Here is a 20,036-nt window from a genome sequence, read left to right as displayed (position 1 = left end):
TCTTTGTGCAGGCGTGGATGTTGACGCATTCCAGGGTGGAGCGCAGAGGAGTACCTCTCCGCCAATGACGGTAGGCTTGGTCAGCCTACCTGAGGCGACGACCCAGGCTCCTGCGCCTGCTTCCGCTGGTTCAGTTGCTCACTCCTTTGAGCCGACTGTTCCAGCTGTGATGACGTCACCGCCGGCTGTGAGTGCCATTTTAACCGCATCTTTCACCGAGCCGGCGGTTACTTTTGCTGCGGATTCCGCGGCGGCGACCGCGGCGGCTTCTGCCATGCCTCCGTCATCGGCAACGACGGCCGATCCTTCAGGTATGCATGGGGCTTCTCGCCAATCTCTGCCTCCTTCCCATCTGCCTGACCTCTTGGATGGATTTCCGTTGGGCTCAGGTGATGGGTTTGGCGGCTATCGGCCTGTTATTGACCCTACAGGTGCGTAGGGTTCTTTTGGCCCTTTTCATACTTTTATCATCTTTTCCTAACTGCTTTATGTTTTTTGCAGTGTCGGATTCCAATGAAGTGTATGTTCCACGATGGAACATTCGCCGAGGAACAACCCTTCGCACCCCTGTGGAGTGCGTGGAGTGGGCTCGTCACGCTGCTCCCAGTGGTGCGTTGGGGGAAGCCATGGCTAGCTACCAGGAGGATAGGCTAACCAATGAGCTTCGGGTTCTCCTGGCCCGGATGCAGCCGCGCGTCGAGCTGCTTTGTCGTGAAAACGACAAGTTAAAAGCAGCTCGTCTTCAAGAAGTAGCTCGGGCGCGGGCTGTCCGGGAGGAGAACGTAAAGCTTACCGCAGCTGCTGCGGAAAAGGAGAAGGCCTTCAAGGCCCTCGAGGTTGAAGTTCAGGCTCGGCTCGAGACCCGTTCCAAGGCTGCCCAAGCTGTTAATGAACAGCTTCGGCTGGCTAAGGAAACTGCAAGGAACGCAACCGAGAGGGCCACCAAGGCTGAAGCTGTTGCTGAGCCTCTACGCGTGGAGAATGAAGAGCTTAAAGCCAAATTAGAGGCTCTCCAGCAGGCTCATGATGCCTTGGCGATGGAAGACGCCAAAAAGCTCCAGGAGATCTTGGACCAGAGGGGGGTGCTTGACCATGCTGAGCGTAAGCTAAAGGGCGTCGAAGAGGCTGCGGCTAAAGATGTGTTGCTTGCCAACCTCAACAAGAGTGAAGCCGAACGCGCCCGTAACGAAGCTCAAGCTGCCCTCCAAGAAGCTCTTGTTGCCAAGGAATGGCTTCTTCGAGAAACGTTGTCTCAGGTATGTTTAGCTTCATGTCTTCACGCTTTTCTTTGTAAATAGAAAAGGTTCTGATACTTGTATTTTTTTTCTTGTAGGTTGTGCATCGGGTCTTTACGGAGACTTCTTATGACGATGCTATGAGCGCAGCCCTCAACGCTTCTCACGAGGATGGGGAAAAGGCCGGCTTCCTGCTTGGTCTATGGTTCGTTGAGAAAGGCATCCCGCCTTCCAACTTCCCTTTATTTGACGTTGATACTGAAGCTGTATACGACCAAGCAGTGAATCAGTATGCCGCCTTCCCGCATCCGGTGGTGGAGAAGGTAAACGAAGTTGCTGCTGCTGATGATGGGCTAGCTATCCTTAAAGCTTTCCTTGAACTGCCACGCTCTACTGATGGTGTTGGTCCAAGCGGAAGTGGCCCTGAAGCCTGATCCTGAAGATCCCTTCCCACTGCTAGGATAGATTTAGCTTGTATAGATTTATTTTCTTGTAGGCGGGTAGTTACCCGGCCATTCTTGTAATGAATCATTGTGAAATATAAATCTTTGTGCGGGTAAGACCGCTATTTTCTCTGGATTCCTTGCTTTATAAACGTTATATGACTTGCATACTTTAGTTTAAATTAGCAATTTTCCAAGTGTTTAGAATAAGTTAACCTTTGAACGTGGTAGATAATAGGTTGAAGTTTTGCTTCCTCTTTCGTGATTGTGCGGGTAGGACCGTCACTTGCACTTAGTAGGATGGCTAAACTTTACCATCTGACCTGCGTGTAGGTTTTCCTCATCCTTTTTGAAATTTCTAAGTCTTTAGGATAAGTTAACCTTTGAACGTGGTAAATAATAGGTGTGAAGTTTTGCTTCCTCTTTCGTGATTGTGCGGGTAGGACCGTCACTTGCACTTAGTAGGATGGCTAAACTTTACCTATATCTGACCTGCGTGTAGGTTTTCCTCATCCTTTTGTTAGAAATTTTCTTAAATAAGTTAACCGTTCGACGAGCGGTTGTCAATAGGTTAGTGTTCAGTTTCCTCTATCATGATTCATGCGGATAGACCGGCACTTTCATTTAGTGGGATGACTGAACTTTTCCCCTTCAACTGACCTGCGTGAAGGTTTGCCGTTTTTTGGGTTTATGCGGGTTTTGCCGCCTTCCCCATGCAACGACTTTTCACGTAATTATGCGGTGAAAACCGGCATATCCGTGTTGAATCAATTAACCGTTCGACGCGCGGTTGTTAATAGGTTAGTGTTCAGTTTCCTCTATCATGATTCATGCGGATAGACCGGCACTTTCATTTAGTGGGATGACTTAACTTTTCCCCTTCAACTGACCTGCGTGAAGGTTTGCCGTTTTTTGGGTTTATGCGGGTTTTGCCGCCTTCCCCATGCAACGACTTTTCACGTAATTATGCGGTGAAAACCGGCATATTAGTGTTGATAGTTCATAAAGTATAAATGTAAAATCATCAGCGTCGATGTTTTAAGGAGAATCATTTCCATTAGAAGTGGCTCTTGGCCTTTACAAATTTGGAATTGATCTACATGCAAACTGTGTAAATGAGCTCCCTTCCATGTTGTTGGGATGGGAGTGCCATTGAGCCGATACGCACCTGGTTCGGGATCTCGTTCTTTACGCAGCATGTAGTCTCCATATTGAAGCTGGAATTTTATTCGTGTTCCCCAGCTGAGGTTCTACACGCATCAGCCAGCTCAGCGTTCATTGCGCCACGAGGTGCGCGAGCGTCCCATCTCTGACAAATGCTTCGACCATGTCCTTTACGTCTATGCATTCTTCGGTGTTGTGGCCTTTTGTCCTGTGAAAGTCACAGTATTTGCTCCGATCAGCATTGTGACGATGTCGGATTATTTGAGGCTTTGGCCATGGGAGCTCCTCGGTGGCGAATATCTCGGTGACGCTTTTGGTGAGTGGCGTCCATCTGGAGTTCTGGTTCGATCGTACGTTATCCCTTCCGCCTAACCGATGTTGCAAGCCGGATGAGGTGTCAAAGTTTACCCTTGACTGCCAAATGCCTAGCTTTCGCTTTTTGTTTAATCGGGCGGTAAGGACATTGTCTTCCCTTGTTTTCTGGGTGTAGAGGTTTGTGCTCTGTGGGAGATCTCTACCCAGTTGCTTCTCCGTTTCCGCAAAGCGTTTAGCTGCTGTCATGATGGCATCCCATGTGGATGGCATGCCATCTTTACCCGTTAAGGTGCGGATGAGCTCTGGGTCGTTCGCGCCCTGGATGAAAGTAGCGCGAACAAGATCTTCGCTGATATTACCCAGACTAAGCTTCTTTGAGTTGAAGCGAGTGATGAAGTCTAGCAAAGATTCACCTTCCTCTCGAATGCATTTGAGGATTGTCCATTGCTCCTCGGTATACTTTCGTTGTTGGCTGAAGTGTTGGCTAAACTTCTGTTGGAAGTCTGCCCAGTCGTAGATGTGGTTGACCGGTAGACGATCGAACCACGCTCTAGCAGCCCCAACAAGCGTCATTTGGAACATGTAACACCACGTAGGTTCCGTCCAACTACTGACGATTGCCCCCGCTATGAATCTGTTCAAATGATCATCTGGGTCAGATATACCATCATATGTGCCTATGCTGGACATTTGTTTGGCACTTTTTGGGGCAATTGCTTCCGCAATGTCCCTTGCAAATTTGGACGTTCCCGCATTTGCAACGTTTGGTCTGAATGTTTTGGAGAAGTCACGTGGACTTCCACCTGTGTTTTTTGGTTTGAAGGCTTTTCCAAAATGCCTTCTCGGTTGGGAGTCCGTTTCCTTACGCTTCCCTTTTGCCCTATGGCGAGGGTTCGCGTCGGTGTCGGATTCCTCCGAGTCATCTTCCAAGTATTCTTCGAATTCGTCAGCCTGTTGGACGGAACGCAAGCGTTCGTCCAACTCAGCTTGGAATTCCTTCTGACGTGCCTCCGCCCATGCCTTAACTTCATCGAGTGTTTGGCGGGGGAGTCTTGTTCGTTTCTCTAACTGGGTATCGGTGAATCCCAGTGAGCGATTATTTACTGCACTTGCCCCAGCTTGGGTAACTGGGGTAGTGTTCGTAAAGTTTACTTCACTTGCCCCGGCTTGGGTAACCGGGGTAGTGTTTGTAAAAACTGTGTAGCCGGTATTCCCCCCAGTAGCTGGGGTTGTGGTTACCGGAGTTTCTTTAACCATCTTTCCAGAAGTTTGAAAAAACTGGAGAAAAATGAAGTTCTAGCTTTATGCACGGATGGCGCCAATGAAGAAACACTAACCGGACCCCGGGCAGATTACGAGTAACCTGGGGGTTAGATAGATGTTTCCCACGAGGGGTTAGACCCAGAAAGGATGGTTCTTCTGATAACCTGCAAAACAGACACCGTGAGCTTGTCACTGAGAAGGGGGGGGGGGGGGGTTCCTCCTTGTGACCACCCTCCGGCGTGAGAATCAGACTAGATTGCTCTTTAAATATAAATGTATATTAAGAGATTGCTAGAGCAGATATCAGGTATAATATGATGATAATGTAATAAGATATGATAAGCTATGATAAGATAAGATGATCATACCATTTGTGGTATTTATAGCCGAAGGTAGGTTTCCAAGGAGGTGTGGCCGGCTGAATAGTATTCCTGTTCTACCAACAGTGGCCTACGCACGTGCCCTGCTGGTAGTTGGTGGGTAGGCAGCGGCTGATAGTGACCAGGCCTGCTGTGTACTATTCCTTTTCCACCAACTGCCGGTTATGCACGTGGTATGACAGGAGTTGGTGAGTAGGCAGCGGCTAATAGTGACATACAGTACAGGAGCATGCTGCTCGCCATACTGTTGTCAATAAGCTGTCGTATCTTTAGTCAGATCTTTTGCCCATACCTCGTCAGGTACAGTACAGAAGATCTTCCCGTATCGTACGGACTGGCTCATACAGTACAGGAGCATGCTGCTCGCCATACTGGGTTCAACTGGGCTCTGCTGGGTCGTCGCCTCGGGTCCAATTGCCTTTAAAAGCTAAAAGACACAAGAAAGATAAAGAACTTAACTTTTTTAAACAACTTTTGAAAAGAGAAATAGAATATTGTTGCCTCAATGCTTTTGCAAATAAAAGTTACCCCCGACTAAAGCTAGTGGTTATATAGGATTCTATGTATGTGGTGTAACATATTAGATTTTGTGCGTCTATACGTACATAAAATAAGTTGTTATCAGTTATTGTATTCCTTCATGATTCAGATATTTATTTAAGATGGAAACTATAAGTTTAAATAATATCATTTATATGCCTGTCACCTAATTGAAGAGTCTATGCTATCTAAACCTTCTGATTATATATAGGTTTATTAAGTTTGATATATAACTTAAAAACTTATGTGACTATTCATAAATCTTTTTTCAATCGTTTTATATAGCAAATAGATTTAAATTATGAAGAGGCTTATAATTAAATATGAGCGGTTCTTGAGTGTCAGACGGTAATCCCTTTAGGCATCACTATACAACTCTGGGGTCTAAGCATACCGCCCCATACATCCTTAAAATACACTTAGGAATCTTTGTAACCGTCTAGCCAATATGCTAATACTTGAACACTTCTAGAGACTGAGCACACACTATACAATCTAGAAATACACTTTAGGCTCCTTTGTAACGTATAAGTATATATACTTATGCACATTCACGCTAATACAACCATGAAATACACTTAGACACCTTTATAGGCTGTACACTTTTAGTTAGACATCTTTGGATCATAATGCTATTTTCTTTATGCATTTTATATCTAAATAAAAAGTTTGTCCACTTGCCTATTTTTGATAACTTCCGCTAATTAAAATAATGACTTGGGATGTTGAAGATACATTTGCAAACACACGCCATGTCGGTCAAAATATATTTGAAAATCATGAAGTGTGTTAAGGAAGGTGGAGAAAGTTGGTTAGTGCATATGCAAGCGTGCACCCTAGGGTCACAACATGTACGAGAAAATGTGTTATTCTTTTGGAAATCAAGTCAATTATGTCATTTAAAGACCATATAGGTCGTCCGGTTATTGTAATCTAGCAAAAAAAGAAAATTAGTAAGAGTTATTCTAACTCTGATAAGAAACCCCTTTCTTGCATGTACGTTGATTAAACCATTCACGATAATAGGATGTATACCTACCACCCATATGTTAGTTGATAACTATGTACTATATAAAAGAACATGTGTCATGGCCATGGCATCCAATATTTCTCTTTTACCCGCCAATGTTTTAATATATATCAATGTTTAAATAAGAAATGCGGATAGTGTGATGGTAAGACTGTTGTGCTACAATACCTAGCTACCCGCCGGGGCATCTATGACTTAACAGTTAACATTATACAAAAACAAGATTTAAACATGAATATCTAGAAATATCACAACAAAAAAATAATAATTAAAATACGACGTACTTTATCTCAATCATCATATTTGGAGATGGTCATGTGCTTTAGATATATATAATTATGATTTCATCAAATATTCATATAATGATTTAACTAAAGTTGTATATAACTAAGTAATTTTACGTTTACATGATCTTACTTTTCTTGGTTAACCTCTTCGAATCTGGATTTCATTACCTATATATAGGGGTGGCAATCTTGACTCATGGGTTGAATGGGTTGTATCAAAATGTATAAGATGTGTCAGAATTGGTCAAACTAAAAAAAGAAAATGACTGAAACGGGTCAAACGAGTTGACATTTCTCGATTTTTTTATGGAACGAGAAAAACGAAGAAACTTTTTGGTATTTTTACTTTTTAAGTTTTTAATTTATATTTCGAGTTATAATTTTTTAATTATTTTTTTTGAATTTTTTGGTGAGGGGTTTTGAAATGGGTTTTGAAATCTCAACCTATTTTGATCCATTTCAAAACCCCTCACCAAAAAATTCAAAAAAATAATTAAAAAATTATAACTCGAAATATAAATCAAAAACTTAAAAAAGCAAAAATACCAAAAAGTTTCTTCCGTTTTTCTCGTTCCAAAAAACTCGAGAAATGTCAACCCGTTTTGACCCGTTTCAATCATTTTCTTTTTTTAGTTTGACCCATCTTATACATTTTGATACAACTCATTCAACCCATGGGTCAAGATTGTCACCCCTACATCAAGCATTACAAAACTGAATAATAATAGGTTTCGTAACAAACATACACCTCACTAGTGATTTAACCGCGCGTTGCGCTGTAGAATCGATCGGTAAAACTCAGATGTTGTGGCGATGAGTCAACGCGAATTCAGTCAATATTAGCTACGTTCTACGATGCTAGAACTAAAACAAAATGGAAACCCAAAAAAGAATATAAAATTTGAGTTAGGCCAATGAGGTGGCGTCGGTTGGTTCTTGACGGAAGCAGCGAGTCAACACAAGTTTAGTCGGTATGAGCTATGTTCGCTATGGTATTTGAACTAAAACAAAATGAAAACAAAAAATAAAAATAAAAGTTGAAGAGAGCCAATGAGGTGACGTCGATTAGTCGCAGACACTGAGGAGGTGACTCTACGACACTGTTGTAACATATTATAATTTTTTTGTTAACATATCTAAAACAATGTATATTCGGTCGGTAAACCTGGGTGTTTGTAAAAGCCGATCGTTGCAGCGGCAAGACGACTCATATTCGGGCATTGTTGTGGTGAGTTGGTAAAACCAGGGCGCTGGTAAAAATCCAAGTGTTCCGACGATTGGTCAACGCGAATGTTGTCGATTTCTTTTACATTTGTTACGGTACCGGAACTGATATTAAGTTCGATAAACCCAAGCGTTGTCGATACTAGACATTGCGCAGTGAATCGATAAAGCCCGAGCATTGTCAGTTGTGACGATGAGTCGACACGAGTTCGGTAAAAAAAACAAAGCATTCGTTACGACTCTAAAAAAATCAAAAAGAAAAGTGGTGGTAAACTCAGGCGTTGTCGGTGTTGAGCGTTGAGATGATAAGTTGACGTGAATTCAGTCGGTTTCTTACGATACCAGAACTAAAACAAAAATGGCAGTTGGTTGGTTTTCGTTACGGTGGTACTTGAACTAAAACAAAAGGCAGTGACATTACGTGAATTTGGTTGGTTTCTTTCTCGTTCATTACGGTACCAGAACTAAAACAAAATATAAAAAATAAAATTGGCATCCGGTTGGTTTTCGTTACGTTTGTTATGGTACCGGAACTAAAAAAAAAACCAAATGGCATCAAAACCCTAGCATTATCACCAATACGTTTGGGAGCACCAATATATTGAATATGAATATAGTTTTAGAGCCAAAATAACTAACCACAACATCTGAAATCACAAAATAAAAACTGGGAAAAAATAAATAAAATAAACCAGAACATTACCAAGAATTGAACCTGGACGGAAAATCAGATAATCACTTAACACATACAACAAAATTTGCCACCTGACCTAAGCTTTAATATTGTTTTCGCTTGAAAGATCTAAATTAAATATCTTAAGCTAAATACCATTCTGCGGCGCCAAATTTCAGTTTTACTATATATAGATAATTAGAAATCGGAGAACAAAAAAGGAGTCTCGTTTTCCATTATTTTCTTCTTTTTTCTCGTTTAAGATCTATTTAATTGGGCTGTACTATTCATGCACACGTTTTTTAGGAATCTCTTTCTTATTGCTCAATGTCAAAACTATATATTATCACCAAAAAAAGTTTACTATAGTAACTCAAAAAGTCAATCACTTGTTATTTTGCAACATACATGTAGCATTAATAATACATAATACCACAACCAAATTAAAGATCAGAAAAATAAATAAGTTATGGCAAGTAATGTCACATGATAGAACAAGCATTAGGGTTATCATCGCTAAAGAGATGAGTGATCTGTTCATCGGTAGTGTTATGTGCCCCAACGGCCTGCACGACATTCTTAACATGGCCAGCCGGAGCCCTCTTGTCATAGGCTTGAGTCACGTACGGATAACTCACCAAGTTGTAAGGTATATAAGGCCAGAACTCGGCCCTTTTGCCGGTACTCTTGACATTCTTCAACACCTTGTTTGGATCCACATTTCCACTAACCGTTACCCGGCTTTGCTTTCGGTTAATCTCCACACTCTTAACTCCTAATTAAGATTTAACAAAAACAACAACAACAACAATAATAATAATAATAATAATAATAATATAATGGTTAAAGAATTGTAATAAAATGGTGATTAAAGAGTGTAGAGACCTTTCATGGATTTAACTGAATTCTTGATTCTTCTTTCACATCCATCACAGTCCATTTTCACTTTTATTTCAACAGTCTGGAAAACAAAACCACAACATGTTTTTGTTAGCTAGATATATTTATATTCATTTTATATATATACATATAGAGAGAGAGATATGAATATGCATTATGCCTGCATTGGTCTTCTTCTGCTTCTGCTTCTATGGTTTGTGGCACTAAAAAAATTAGAAAGATGGTCAAGAGCTCCCATTTTTTTAGCTACTTTGTGTTTGTGTGTGTGTGTGTGAGAGAGAGAGAGAGAGAGAGAGAGAGAGAGAGAGAGAGATATGGAAGGAGGTTTTAGTTTAGATGGTATGCATTCGATCGGTAGTTTGATACTTATAAATGGGCAAGTAACCATGGGGTACAAAATAGACACCAAGCATATGTAAGATGTGGTGTATGGTTAATTAACTTGTTATAAATTCCTTAATAATGTTGTGTACACCTAAAGTGAAAATTTAGTTTTAATAGTTTATATTTACCGAGCATAAAAATATATACATAAATTCACATATACACAAATATAATTAAAATTAATTTTTGTAACTTCATGAGATTATGAATGTATATACACACACATATTATGACATATATATATAGTATGATATAAGAATTTAATTAATATAACTCAGTGATCTTCTAAATATACAATGTCTATTAGAATTTTTTAATTCTTAACATAAATCTGAACCATTAATATTTAAATTATAACAATAATTGTTTTCCAATAATCTTTCAAGCTTAATTTTCTTTTAACTTTTAGCTGTACTAACTTTTCATAGTAAATAGAAAATTAAAAAGTATTTTGAAACTCTTAAAAAAATTTATATATATTTCTTTGTAATACATAATTGGTTCATAATATATAAAGAAAGTCATCAATTTAAAAAAAAAAAAATTAAAAGAATTTTCATAATTTCGTTCTTAATGTTTTAATTAACATTTTTAATTATTCTAGAATTGTTACTTTGATTTCCACTCATTGGATGTGGGTTTTTCCTGTTTGATTTCCAATTACTATAATAATATTAATTAAGCATCCACAATAATGACCTTCTGTATTTGTTGATTCTATTCTATCCATCTTTTCTTTAAAGTTACGCACAGCTTCCTCTCTTTTTAATTTTTCATATTCCTAATAAACCTGCTACCAATAATTGAAATGTCAATGAGAGACAGTCAGCACATGCCCTTTGATATTCCTAAGCAATATGTTTGAATTTATTTTTAACATCAATTTAAATCTTCTTTAAGGGCTGTTTGTTTACATCTGAATGAAACTATTCAGGTGTAAACATCTTATTTATTCAGACTGTTTGGTTTCAAACAGAAAAATATATGAATTGCTAAAATTAGATCTGAGTCATTCAGACTTATTGTTGTTGCTAAATGGGACAGAGACTTATTCAGATCTGATTCATCAGATCTGAATGAACCAAACATGCCCTTAGTCTTTACCATGTACATAATTACATTCTCATCTACTTCAACTTCTTGAGTCACTTGTTAAGTTGTTAATTCAAAAATAAAATAAAAAAATACGACAAAACATTAAAATAAAAAAGTACATTCTCATTGGCTTCACATGTGCTACTGGGACATGGTTATCTACCAGCATTACTAGTACAAAAAATGATCGGCAGTTTTAGACCGCCCTATCAAATGGTTTTGCAAAAAATCAAGGTATTTTTTAAGGCGGTAAGTGAAACCGCTCCAAAAGAAGCAAAATTGCCTCAGAAAAGTCTGGCTACCTAAGAAAGATTAAAAGACAGAACAGGTAGTCGGGAAGGATATCAAAACTATGATATCGTAGTTTAAGAGATCACAAAACAAGTACTCAGGTAGGAGATCAAAGCTCAAAACTATTCCGATGATAATAGGTAATCTTTTACTATATGATGATGTCACATAATTGGTCACGCCGACGATAAACACCTTTTTTCCCCTTATTTTGCGCAAAATATCATCATAAAGTTGTTACGTTTTAGATATTCAATTTGTGAGGTTTTAAACATTTTGAATATACCCTTTGTGTCCATTTTTGCTCATTTTAGTGGCATATAGTATTTAGTTATCAACCACCAAAACCACATGCTAAAGTTAATCGAAGCTGCCTAAAAAAGATGCCATGGAGATATATATATATATATGTGATACTATTCTTTTCTTTGCACCAAAGGGTTTACTTTTTATGTGTGGTGCTAACTTTTATCACTAATTAGACGCGGCTTATTAAAACCACACGAACATAAGGGACTTGAACTAACTATAAACATCAAATGATCATTCTTAATTAAGGTTTTAGCTTGTTAATTAATTACTAGTTGGCGTGACGTTACGTAACGTTACATAGATAATCTAATTTGAAACCTTAATGACCAATGTAAATGTAATTAACATGGAAGTTAGCCGTAAGGAATATCATTGTGGGGGGGACTAAAACTAAAGTTGGTTTGAAAAGTGAAAAGCTTAGAGATTCGATTGACAGAATCTATCTTTAAACCGGGTTTTGTTTGCTTATGTGATGCCTATAGGAAACTGTTGATAGTGGACAAAGTTTTCATGTTTATGAACATGCATGGTCACACGTACACTCATTAGTTTAGCTTCTGGGGTCCCATTCCTATCATTTACAAGTTCACTGAGGTGGTAAATAATAGACTCATTTTAAGCCGTTGTATAATTGGAACAACTTTATATATATACTTTTGTAAATTTAATAAATATCAAATAGGGTAAAGTTAAAATAAAAAGGAAGATAAATACGAGGAATGTGAGAAAAAATTATGATCACACAAATATCATTTAAAAAAATAATAAAGAAAATCATAACTCAAAATATAAATAAAAATAAAAAACTAAAATGTTTCCGCAATCATTACCGTTAAAAAAATAAAAAAAAAGACAAAAATTTTGACGAAAAGACACAATGCTAAGATCAAAGATACAATGACGAAAATGAACAAAAGAAACAATTATAATTAAAAAAAGACATAATAGATCGCAAAATTTAACAAAATGTCAAACAAAATATTGCACAATGTTGAGTAATATAACACAATATAAAGAAACAAAGACACAATCAATGACGGAATAAACACAAAACACAATGATAAAAAAAGACACAACGACTTTTTTCACTTACCATTGTGTTTTTGTTTTTTTTTATGAGAACGAGAAAGACGGTGGAAACATTTTTGTGTGTTTACTTTTTTTTTAATTAAATTTTGAGTTATGATATTTTTATTTATTTTTTTAATTTTTTTATATGGCTACAAATCATTTTCATTTTTCTCATTTTTATTCCCTCTTATAGAATAACTTGACCTATACCAAATATACTCATGTATGTTTTATGCAAAGTAGTTAAAATACAATGTATATTCAATTAGTCAAAAACAATCTAAAAAATGACCTTTTAACCTTATTTTTCTAAAGCTTAAAATTTCATATATACCAATCCGTAACTTAAAGCTTCTGGAATTTCAATTTTAAAAAGTTTTTGTCATGCAACTACATGTTCAAATTAGATTGCCCGTCGTTCATTTATTAAGGGATTATACATGTTCAGTTATCATATTCAAGTTCGATAATTTGGTTTGAACGTATAAATTGGATTGTTCCTTTATTTGTCGCCGTGAGAACAAAAGAGGTTAGACGTTTAATCCGCTTGTTTTTCTTCAGTGTTGATCAAAATTCAAAGAAAAAAACTAGGGTTTAAACAAATACAAAAAATGCGAGTAAAATGGTCATTAAAGAAAACTTACTAAAACTTGCTACATGTATGTAGGGTTGAACATTTTGTCTCAAATACTCGTACTCGTACCCGTACACATACCGATTTATCTTATTCGGTACGGGTATTGGTACTCATTTTTGTTGAATTTTGGTATAGGTACAATCGGGTACAAGTACGGGTACATTTGGTATTTTGTACTTGTTTGAAGTATATAAAGGTTTATTTGAGATTCTTTATATTTAATATATAAAATAAATTCTCCAACCATGTTATTATTGAACAAGTACCAAACGTTTCTTCAAAATTAAATAATATAACATCTAAGACTCGAACCAACAAACAAATCACTTAAAGTCGGTGACCGAATTAGGGTATTCAATACTATCTTATCATTAAATCGACGGCCAATTTGGTACAAATACTAATTTGGTACCCGTCACGTACATGTGAAAATACCAATACCCGAACTAACTCAGGTTGTTTTTTACTCGTACTAGTACCGGTTTCAAGATCGTTGAAAATTTGGAAATAAAAAAGCAAAGTGATACAAAAACGGGTACTTTACCGAAAAATCTGTACCAATACTCGTACCCGTACCCGTACCATACCGAAAAAATTGGTACGAGTATTGGTACGTGTTTTTATTGATTTTTGGTACGAGTACAATTGGGTACAGATACAACACTTGTCCCACGCTCATCCCTAGATATATGATATATTCAGTTTTAGTTGAGTGTATATAAAACTTTTGAAGTTTGTAAGAGTATATATAAAATTAATTATATAATTTAAGCATATGCAAATAAACTAATTAAGCAAAACTAAAATAAAGATGCATAAATTAGGGTTGAAAAAATGGTACCAATACGGAACAGCTACGATCGGTACCATACCAACTATTTGATGTTCTGGATTCGGCACTGTACCAGTACGTTTCAATTCAATACCGGTAATACTGAACTTTTGCCTACAGTACCGGTACCAAACCGAGTATTTTCAATACCGGTACCCAGTTTTAAGAAAATCAGGATTCAGAATTGAAATTGAAATCGAAACCGTCGATACTGAGCTCATCCCTACTATAAATCAAGAATATTGTGCACCAGGAAAATACAATATGTAAACTCACCTGTAAGCACTTGATTATTTGGTAAAATGGTAACTACCAACTAGGCATTAGTTTTATACTTTTATGCAACAGTTATATATGATACTCCAATCATTTTAAATATAACGCAAGATGGCTATTACATACACTTTCTAATCCAAAATTATAATTTTGAAACTCTTTTTAAGATCTCAGTCCAACTAAATCTGACGAGTTCCATATACAAACCTCCAAATTCAACTCCCCACATGAATTAAGATACCCGAAAGGAACCAACAGGAAATCCGAAGGCGGAATCCCATCAACCCGACCCGGCAAAGTCTGCGTATACGACTTCAATCTTAACGAGCTGGTTCCTCTTTCTGAAACTAAACAATACAAAAACCGTTCATTAGAAGTACTCAGCCCAATACAAGTAACCATAACTGTGTGACCTATGTTTTCGGTCCCTTTATTGAGTATAAAAAGAAGCCCGTCTTCTTCGGCTTGAAGTACAAGAAACGTTTCATCCATGCCTAACGATACGGATAATGGGCAGTTGTATAGGAAACGGTGGCCTGAGTCCCAGTGTTCGGTTGTGAAGTGATCGGATAAGAGTTCAAACAGACGTGAAGTTACAGCTTGGAAGAGGACATGTCACTTGGCTTTGACCTTGACCGTATGTTCTTATATCAGTGTGATCATTCATGTTTGAGTAATCCAGTACGTTACTGTACCCATAGCCTTCGATCTTGGACGAAAGGGTATTGTCATCTTTGTAAGTCAGACCCTCGTTCCCCTGCATCATTACAAGCTCAACGCTTTTCAACAATTTTATAGTATGAAATAAATAATAAAATAATAATAATAATAATAACAGTAGTAAAAATAGTTATATGACTTTACCAAATTTTCTTCATGTAGAGGCACAACATTGCGTTGACCTCTAAATGCCAACGGGAGTACACCAACATTTGATTTCTCAACCGATAAACTCAACCCTAGACCTTTTTCATTGCAAACCACCTGCACAACGACATAAATCAACAGATAAATAAAAAACCCACGTGAATAGTTTTATAAAAACTGTTAACATTGAAGTAATTACTAGAGACGTCAAATTTCATTTAATCAGAAATGTTTGATATGGATTTGATTTTATACCTAACATGACAAATGGGTGCACTAAATTCCCACTGTGTAATTAAATGCTTACAACCTCTTAAATATCTAATTTAAATAGATAAATATCTTAAATATATAGGTATTTAATCACTTCTAATACAAAATTGATAGGCCTGTAATGAACCGAACGTTCAACATACGTTTCGGCAGGAAGTTCGTTTATGTTTGTTTGTTCATTTACATTCATTTATTTTTGTTATTTAAGTTTAATATAAGCTTGTTCGTGTATATATTCATTCAAATTTTCTTAGGCCCATTACAAATTAGTCTAGTTTAATGAAATTAAAATCTCACTCATTACAATTTACACTTAGATTTATTCATTTTTAGGCACAACAAATTGATTTTGACATTCACTTTTAATTGGTGTCCGCTCAACTTTGTTCTTTTATGTTCGTTCACCTATGTTCAATAAGTCAATTATGTTTGTTCGTTTGTCTACACTTACGTCTTTAACCATTCGTTTATACATTAACAAACGAACACGAAAAAGTTTATTTTCTTAACGAACATGCACAAGAAACCCTGTCCCTTTAATTGTTCCTGTTCGATTGTTTGTTCGACGAACCCCATTCAATTCGTCTACAGGCTTAATACTCAAGGAAGATACAATGTTGACGGGTCAACGCAAACCAAACTAAATGACCTGTTTTGATATAAATCGGTTTCAATCTATTGGGCCCATGCATTTAACCAACTTAATAACATTATCAAAGCATACAGCTTACCTCTCCGGATCCATAACCACCTAGCTCTTTCTCTTGTTTCTCTCTCTCAGAAATATGTTCTTCAGTCCATGAAGATAAACACGGGACGACAATCGGGCCAAGCTCACACGGTCCACCAATAGCAACACTCTCATAGTAAAACAGCTGCCAATGTTAATAAGAATCCGAACATTAATCTTAACCAATTAATAAACACATTAAACAACGCATTAACAATAACACCTGTAAACACACCTGGAGAAAAAGAAGACAGCCACCAACTGCGCGTTGTTTTCCTTGGCGAAAACGAGACACCTCTCTAACTAACTTATCAAGCAAAAACTTTGCCCAATTATACTCGTGAACTGAATCCATATCAGTTAAAAAATGCAGAAACGAAGGACTAACATCTAGCCTTGCAGTCGGGCACAAGAGCGTGCCCAACACGTATAAAAGAAAAGCTCTTTTGAAATCATCTCCCGCTTCTGGTTCTCCCAATCTCTCCTCCAAAAACCTCACAGAAATCCCGCGATTTGAAGCGTTATATTTTAACCGCAAATCCGCTACTAAATCATCAGGCCCGGAATTCACCACCTCTCTACCAGTAGCTGGTAATCCCATTACAAGCTCCACATCACGGGGAGATAAAGGAATCCTTTTACCACAAATCTCTAAACTTCTTCTAATTGTATTAAACCGTTCCAATAACCAAAGGCACAAACTACGGCGTAAGGTTCTACATTTAAGATCAAGTAAGCTACCGAACCCGATCTCCTTAACTGCTTCCCTTTGTTCGGGTGTAAACCGTTTCATCACGTTCACTAAACGGCCCGGTGAGCACCTTGTGACAAGGTTAGCCTGCAATTTATAAACTTAGTTTTAAAATGCTTGCATCAAAAGTGCATAATGCGCACGATGCACTGGTGAGGTGGGGTGATGCGATGCGATGTGACTCCCTGACGCGAGAATGACGCACTCTATAATCGCATAATGCGGGAAGCACACAACGCAAACTGGTCATCTGACACGTGCATTTCTTAGTAAAAGTGAGTTTATGCATAGAGTATTTGTATCTTATGCATTGACTACTTGTACACAGAGTTAAAGACTAAATTTGGTGATAAATAAAATTCTTATTTTCAGTGTTTTAAAGTAACAGGTTAAAAACATTATCTATAAATATTTTTTTAGTAACTTTTCTAATAACAAAGGCCTCAATGCGTGATGCGTGCACATCACGCATCGGATTTGGATCAAAAAGCATTGACGTGCCGCGCATTAAAAAGCCAAATTCATAAAGTATATAAAAAGAAAATAGAAATATTATGGATCAATAAAGAACATATCATATATGACCTGTTTTCTAGGTTTCGGTTCACGGGCGGGAGTGGAACTCAAGTAATCATCCCACACTTCACGAGCCCGTTTAGTGTACTTTTCTTTCTCTTGAACGGTCATCACTTTCCAAGCGTCTGATGCTGCTTTCGTCGCCTAAAACGCGATAATATCAACTCTTAACACGATGTTTTCTTACATAAAACCAAGTTTGTTAAAACAAAATAGGATTACGACGCTTACAACTTTAGGACCAGAAGATTCAGGGTGAGACGCACTGTACTCCTTAATAAACTCGCGGCTATAATATCATTATTCACACTTATGCATGTCAATAACTCGAAACAAAAAACAGAAACAACTAGTGGAATAATAATTTTCTCATACCTAAAATGCACCCAAGAGCAAGCGGGACGTGGCGTACCGCCGCCTTGTTTCTTCTTCTTCCTTCTCCTACTGCTTTCGATCTCGTTCCTTGTCGGTTCTTTTCGCTTGCTTACCATTGAATCATCATCCTCATCATCACTATTCACCTAAACATATATTAAACTATTAATTCAATCACATTACTACATTTCTTAACAACAATAAGCAATATACACATTTGGTAAATGTAGAAGCAAACTTGGTTAATTAGTAATTGAGAATCAATTATACCCATTTAAGGGTTAACCTGAATATAATAAAACAACACCCATTTAAAGTGTAAAGAGAGTATTATAAATTATAAATTATAATTATACCAGTGGTGAGATGTCGGTTCGGTCGAAATCAGGTGAGCTGTCAGCAGACATGTTGTGTGTATGAGTGAAGAAATTAAGTTAGGGTTTGTTGTTTTTTTGGGGTTAAGGTTCTGATCGAGTTAATAAGATGGTGGGTGGTGATGATCGGTTGGAACAAAGTGCATTTGGTGTCCGATGATTGGTAACAACGTTTGAGTTTGAGGAGGTGGAGGTTCAGGTTGAGGTTCCGGTCGGGTTGATTTGCAACGGCTCACCGTCCTTGTAACTTGTTTAACTTTGCACTGTGTTGTTTTGCTGTTTCATGCCCCTTGTTTTATCTACTTTTATCAATTATTTACCCCATGGGTTATTGGTATGATCGTCAAAATCACTTACTATACACTGATTCGACTAATTCCAATTAATTTTGATTAATTGCTAGTCGTTATCTCTCCGTCTTACCTAGCGACTAGCGGTTACTGCAAAACTATATTTTGGGATACAGTAATTTTGTGTTAATAAATATGTGATGTTATAGATATTTTAATAGCCATCGCATGTTCGTGGTTAAGGGGTTTTGCAATTAGACTTTTCTTCTCGGGGGGGGAGGGGGGATTTCATAGTCGAATCCAACAAAGGTATGTCATTAAAAGATAGAGAACGTCACTGTTTTAAGATCAAATTTGGTTAATAATAAATGAATAAGCGTCATGACTCTTTTGAAGGAAAATTGCTGCAACCAAACTAATGGTGTTAAAAAAATAGATTTTCTTTGTGTTATTGGTTTAGTGAAAATTGGGGTTTTGATGTTTTTGTGATTATATCTTTCTAACAAGTCACATAGTATTAGAGTATATAATATTTATAACAAGATCATATGCTTTTATGTGCGGTTTTAACCAAGTTAAAATCTGGCGCTACAACTAGTGCTCAATGTACTTCTAAGATAACCATTATGCCAAACAATCCTAACCCAAAGGTTGGCAATTTTGGCGCAAAGATTATGTTAAAGAATAACTTGTGGTTTGTCTTTATAGCAAAGAGGGAAATTTTTGTTTGCATTGCAAAATCAAATATTGTGGAATAAGGTTAATCCTATAGAGACTGCAAAACAAAGGTGTAAATAAAGAAAAGGTCATGTATATGGGTCCAACGCACGAAACTATGAATAAGAAACCTCAGTGTTTAAAGGAACACATTGTAATTGTGAATTTGTGACCAACATTGTTATCTAGCTACAATATGCAAGACCTGTTAACAAGAGAATCCACGAAATGAGGATAAGCAAATATATTGGAGGAGAACATGAGTCGGGTGCGCTAACAGTCTAAGACCAAGTTAGGAGCGAAAAATTCAAATGATTCGGTGTTCTCCTAAACAATTTAATTAGTTTGCTCCAAGTATAGTAAGCCATACTGATAGGCAGTAAAATATTGTGATAATCGTTAAGCTTGATTTGTAATTATCTTATGAGCAGTAAGCAAAAACAGGGACATATTTGGTTTGATTAAAAAACGATTCTTCTCTTATACAAATTGTTTCCTCATAATTTTTGGTGTTGACAAGGGAGGTTAGAAAAAACCAAATTTAATCGTGAAAAACAAAAAGGCCACGTTCGTATATGAAATTTGGCTGAGTTTTTGTTTAAGCGATTGTGTATGGGGTTATTTAAACCTAAACCTTTTCACAAGTTCAAGTTTGAGGATGACATTAGGTGATCTCAAATTTATCTAAAACGATACAAGTCTCGTTTACTTGCATCATAACCACGTGTACT

General features: G+C 37.3%; 3 protein-coding genes across 3 annotated transcripts; all 3 read right to left on the bottom strand.

Moving 5' to 3' along the window:
• Positions 1-8,939: 8,939 nt before the first annotated feature.
• Positions 8,940-9,810, bottom strand: LOC143609870 (heavy metal-associated isoprenylated plant protein 21-like). Its single transcript, XM_077084506.1, has 3 exons — positions 9,615-9,810; positions 9,440-9,515; positions 8,940-9,329 (listed from the first exon to the last, which is right to left on the bottom strand). Exons 1-3 carry the CDS (start codon positions 9,690-9,692, stop codon positions 9,037-9,039), a joined length of 447 nt encoding a protein of 148 aa, XP_076940621.1. The 5' UTR covers positions 9,693-9,810; the 3' UTR covers positions 8,940-9,036.
• Positions 9,811-14,443: 4,633 nt separating this feature from the next.
• Positions 14,444-18,543, bottom strand: LOC143609873 (uncharacterized). Its single transcript, XM_077084509.1, has 8 exons — positions 18,281-18,543; positions 17,925-18,070; positions 17,781-17,838; positions 17,559-17,693; positions 16,458-17,060; positions 16,224-16,367; positions 15,217-15,336; positions 14,444-15,109 (listed from the first exon to the last, which is right to left on the bottom strand). The coding sequence occupies exons 1-8, from the start codon at positions 18,329-18,331 to the stop codon at positions 14,930-14,932; spliced, it is 1,437 nt and encodes a 478-aa protein (XP_076940624.1). The 5' UTR covers positions 18,332-18,543; the 3' UTR covers positions 14,444-14,929.
• LOC143609872 (uncharacterized) lies at positions 14,515-14,844 on the bottom strand. The gene has a single exon (XM_077084508.1). It carries the CDS (start codon positions 14,842-14,844, stop codon positions 14,515-14,517), a length of 330 nt encoding a protein of 109 aa, XP_076940623.1.
• Positions 18,544-20,036: the final 1,493 nt, after the last annotated feature.

The sequence above is a fragment of the Bidens hawaiensis genome, unplaced genomic scaffold (genome assembly GCF_021521415.1).
Source record: "Bidens hawaiensis isolate Kalapana, Puna unplaced genomic scaffold, B.hawaiensis_p1.1 tig00017367_1, whole genome shotgun sequence".
Lineage (NCBI taxonomy): Eukaryota > Viridiplantae > Streptophyta > Magnoliopsida > Asterales > Asteraceae > Bidens > Bidens hawaiensis.
The sequence above is the reverse complement of the archived record's forward strand: the minus strand, read 5'-3'. Positions and strand labels throughout refer to the sequence as shown.

What these genes read in the sequence shown, in the direction of transcription:
- LOC143609872 (XM_077084508.1), bottom strand. Translation starts at nt 14,844, where the DNA reads ATGGATGAAACGTTTCTTGTACTTCAAGCCGAAGAAGACGGGCTTCTT.
- LOC143609873 (XM_077084509.1), bottom strand. Translation starts at nt 18,331, where the DNA reads ATGTCTGCTGACAGCTCACCTGATTTCGACCGAACCGACATCTCACCA. An exon ending in TGCTCTTGGGTGCATTTTAG is followed by an intron (nt 17,839 to 17,924) that starts GTATGAGAAAAT and finishes ATGATATTATAG; the next exon opens with CCGCGAGTTTATTAAGGAGT. An exon ending in CTCTACATGAAGAAAATTTG is followed by an intron (nt 15,110 to 15,216) that starts GTAAAGTCATAT and finishes GTAATGATGCAG; the next exon opens with GGGAACGAGGGTCTGACTTA.
- LOC143609870 (XM_077084506.1), bottom strand. Translation starts at nt 9,692, where the DNA reads ATGGGAGCTCTTGACCATCTTTCTAATTTTTTTAGTGCCACAAACCAT. An exon ending in GCAGAAGAAGACCAATGCAG is followed by an intron (nt 9,516 to 9,614) that starts GCATAATGCATA and finishes TTTGTTTTCCAG; the next exon opens with ACTGTTGAAATAAAAGTGAA. An exon ending in TTCAGTTAAATCCATGAAAG is followed by an intron (nt 9,330 to 9,439) that starts GTCTCTACACTC and finishes AATCTTAATTAG; the next exon opens with GAGTTAAGAGTGTGGAGATT.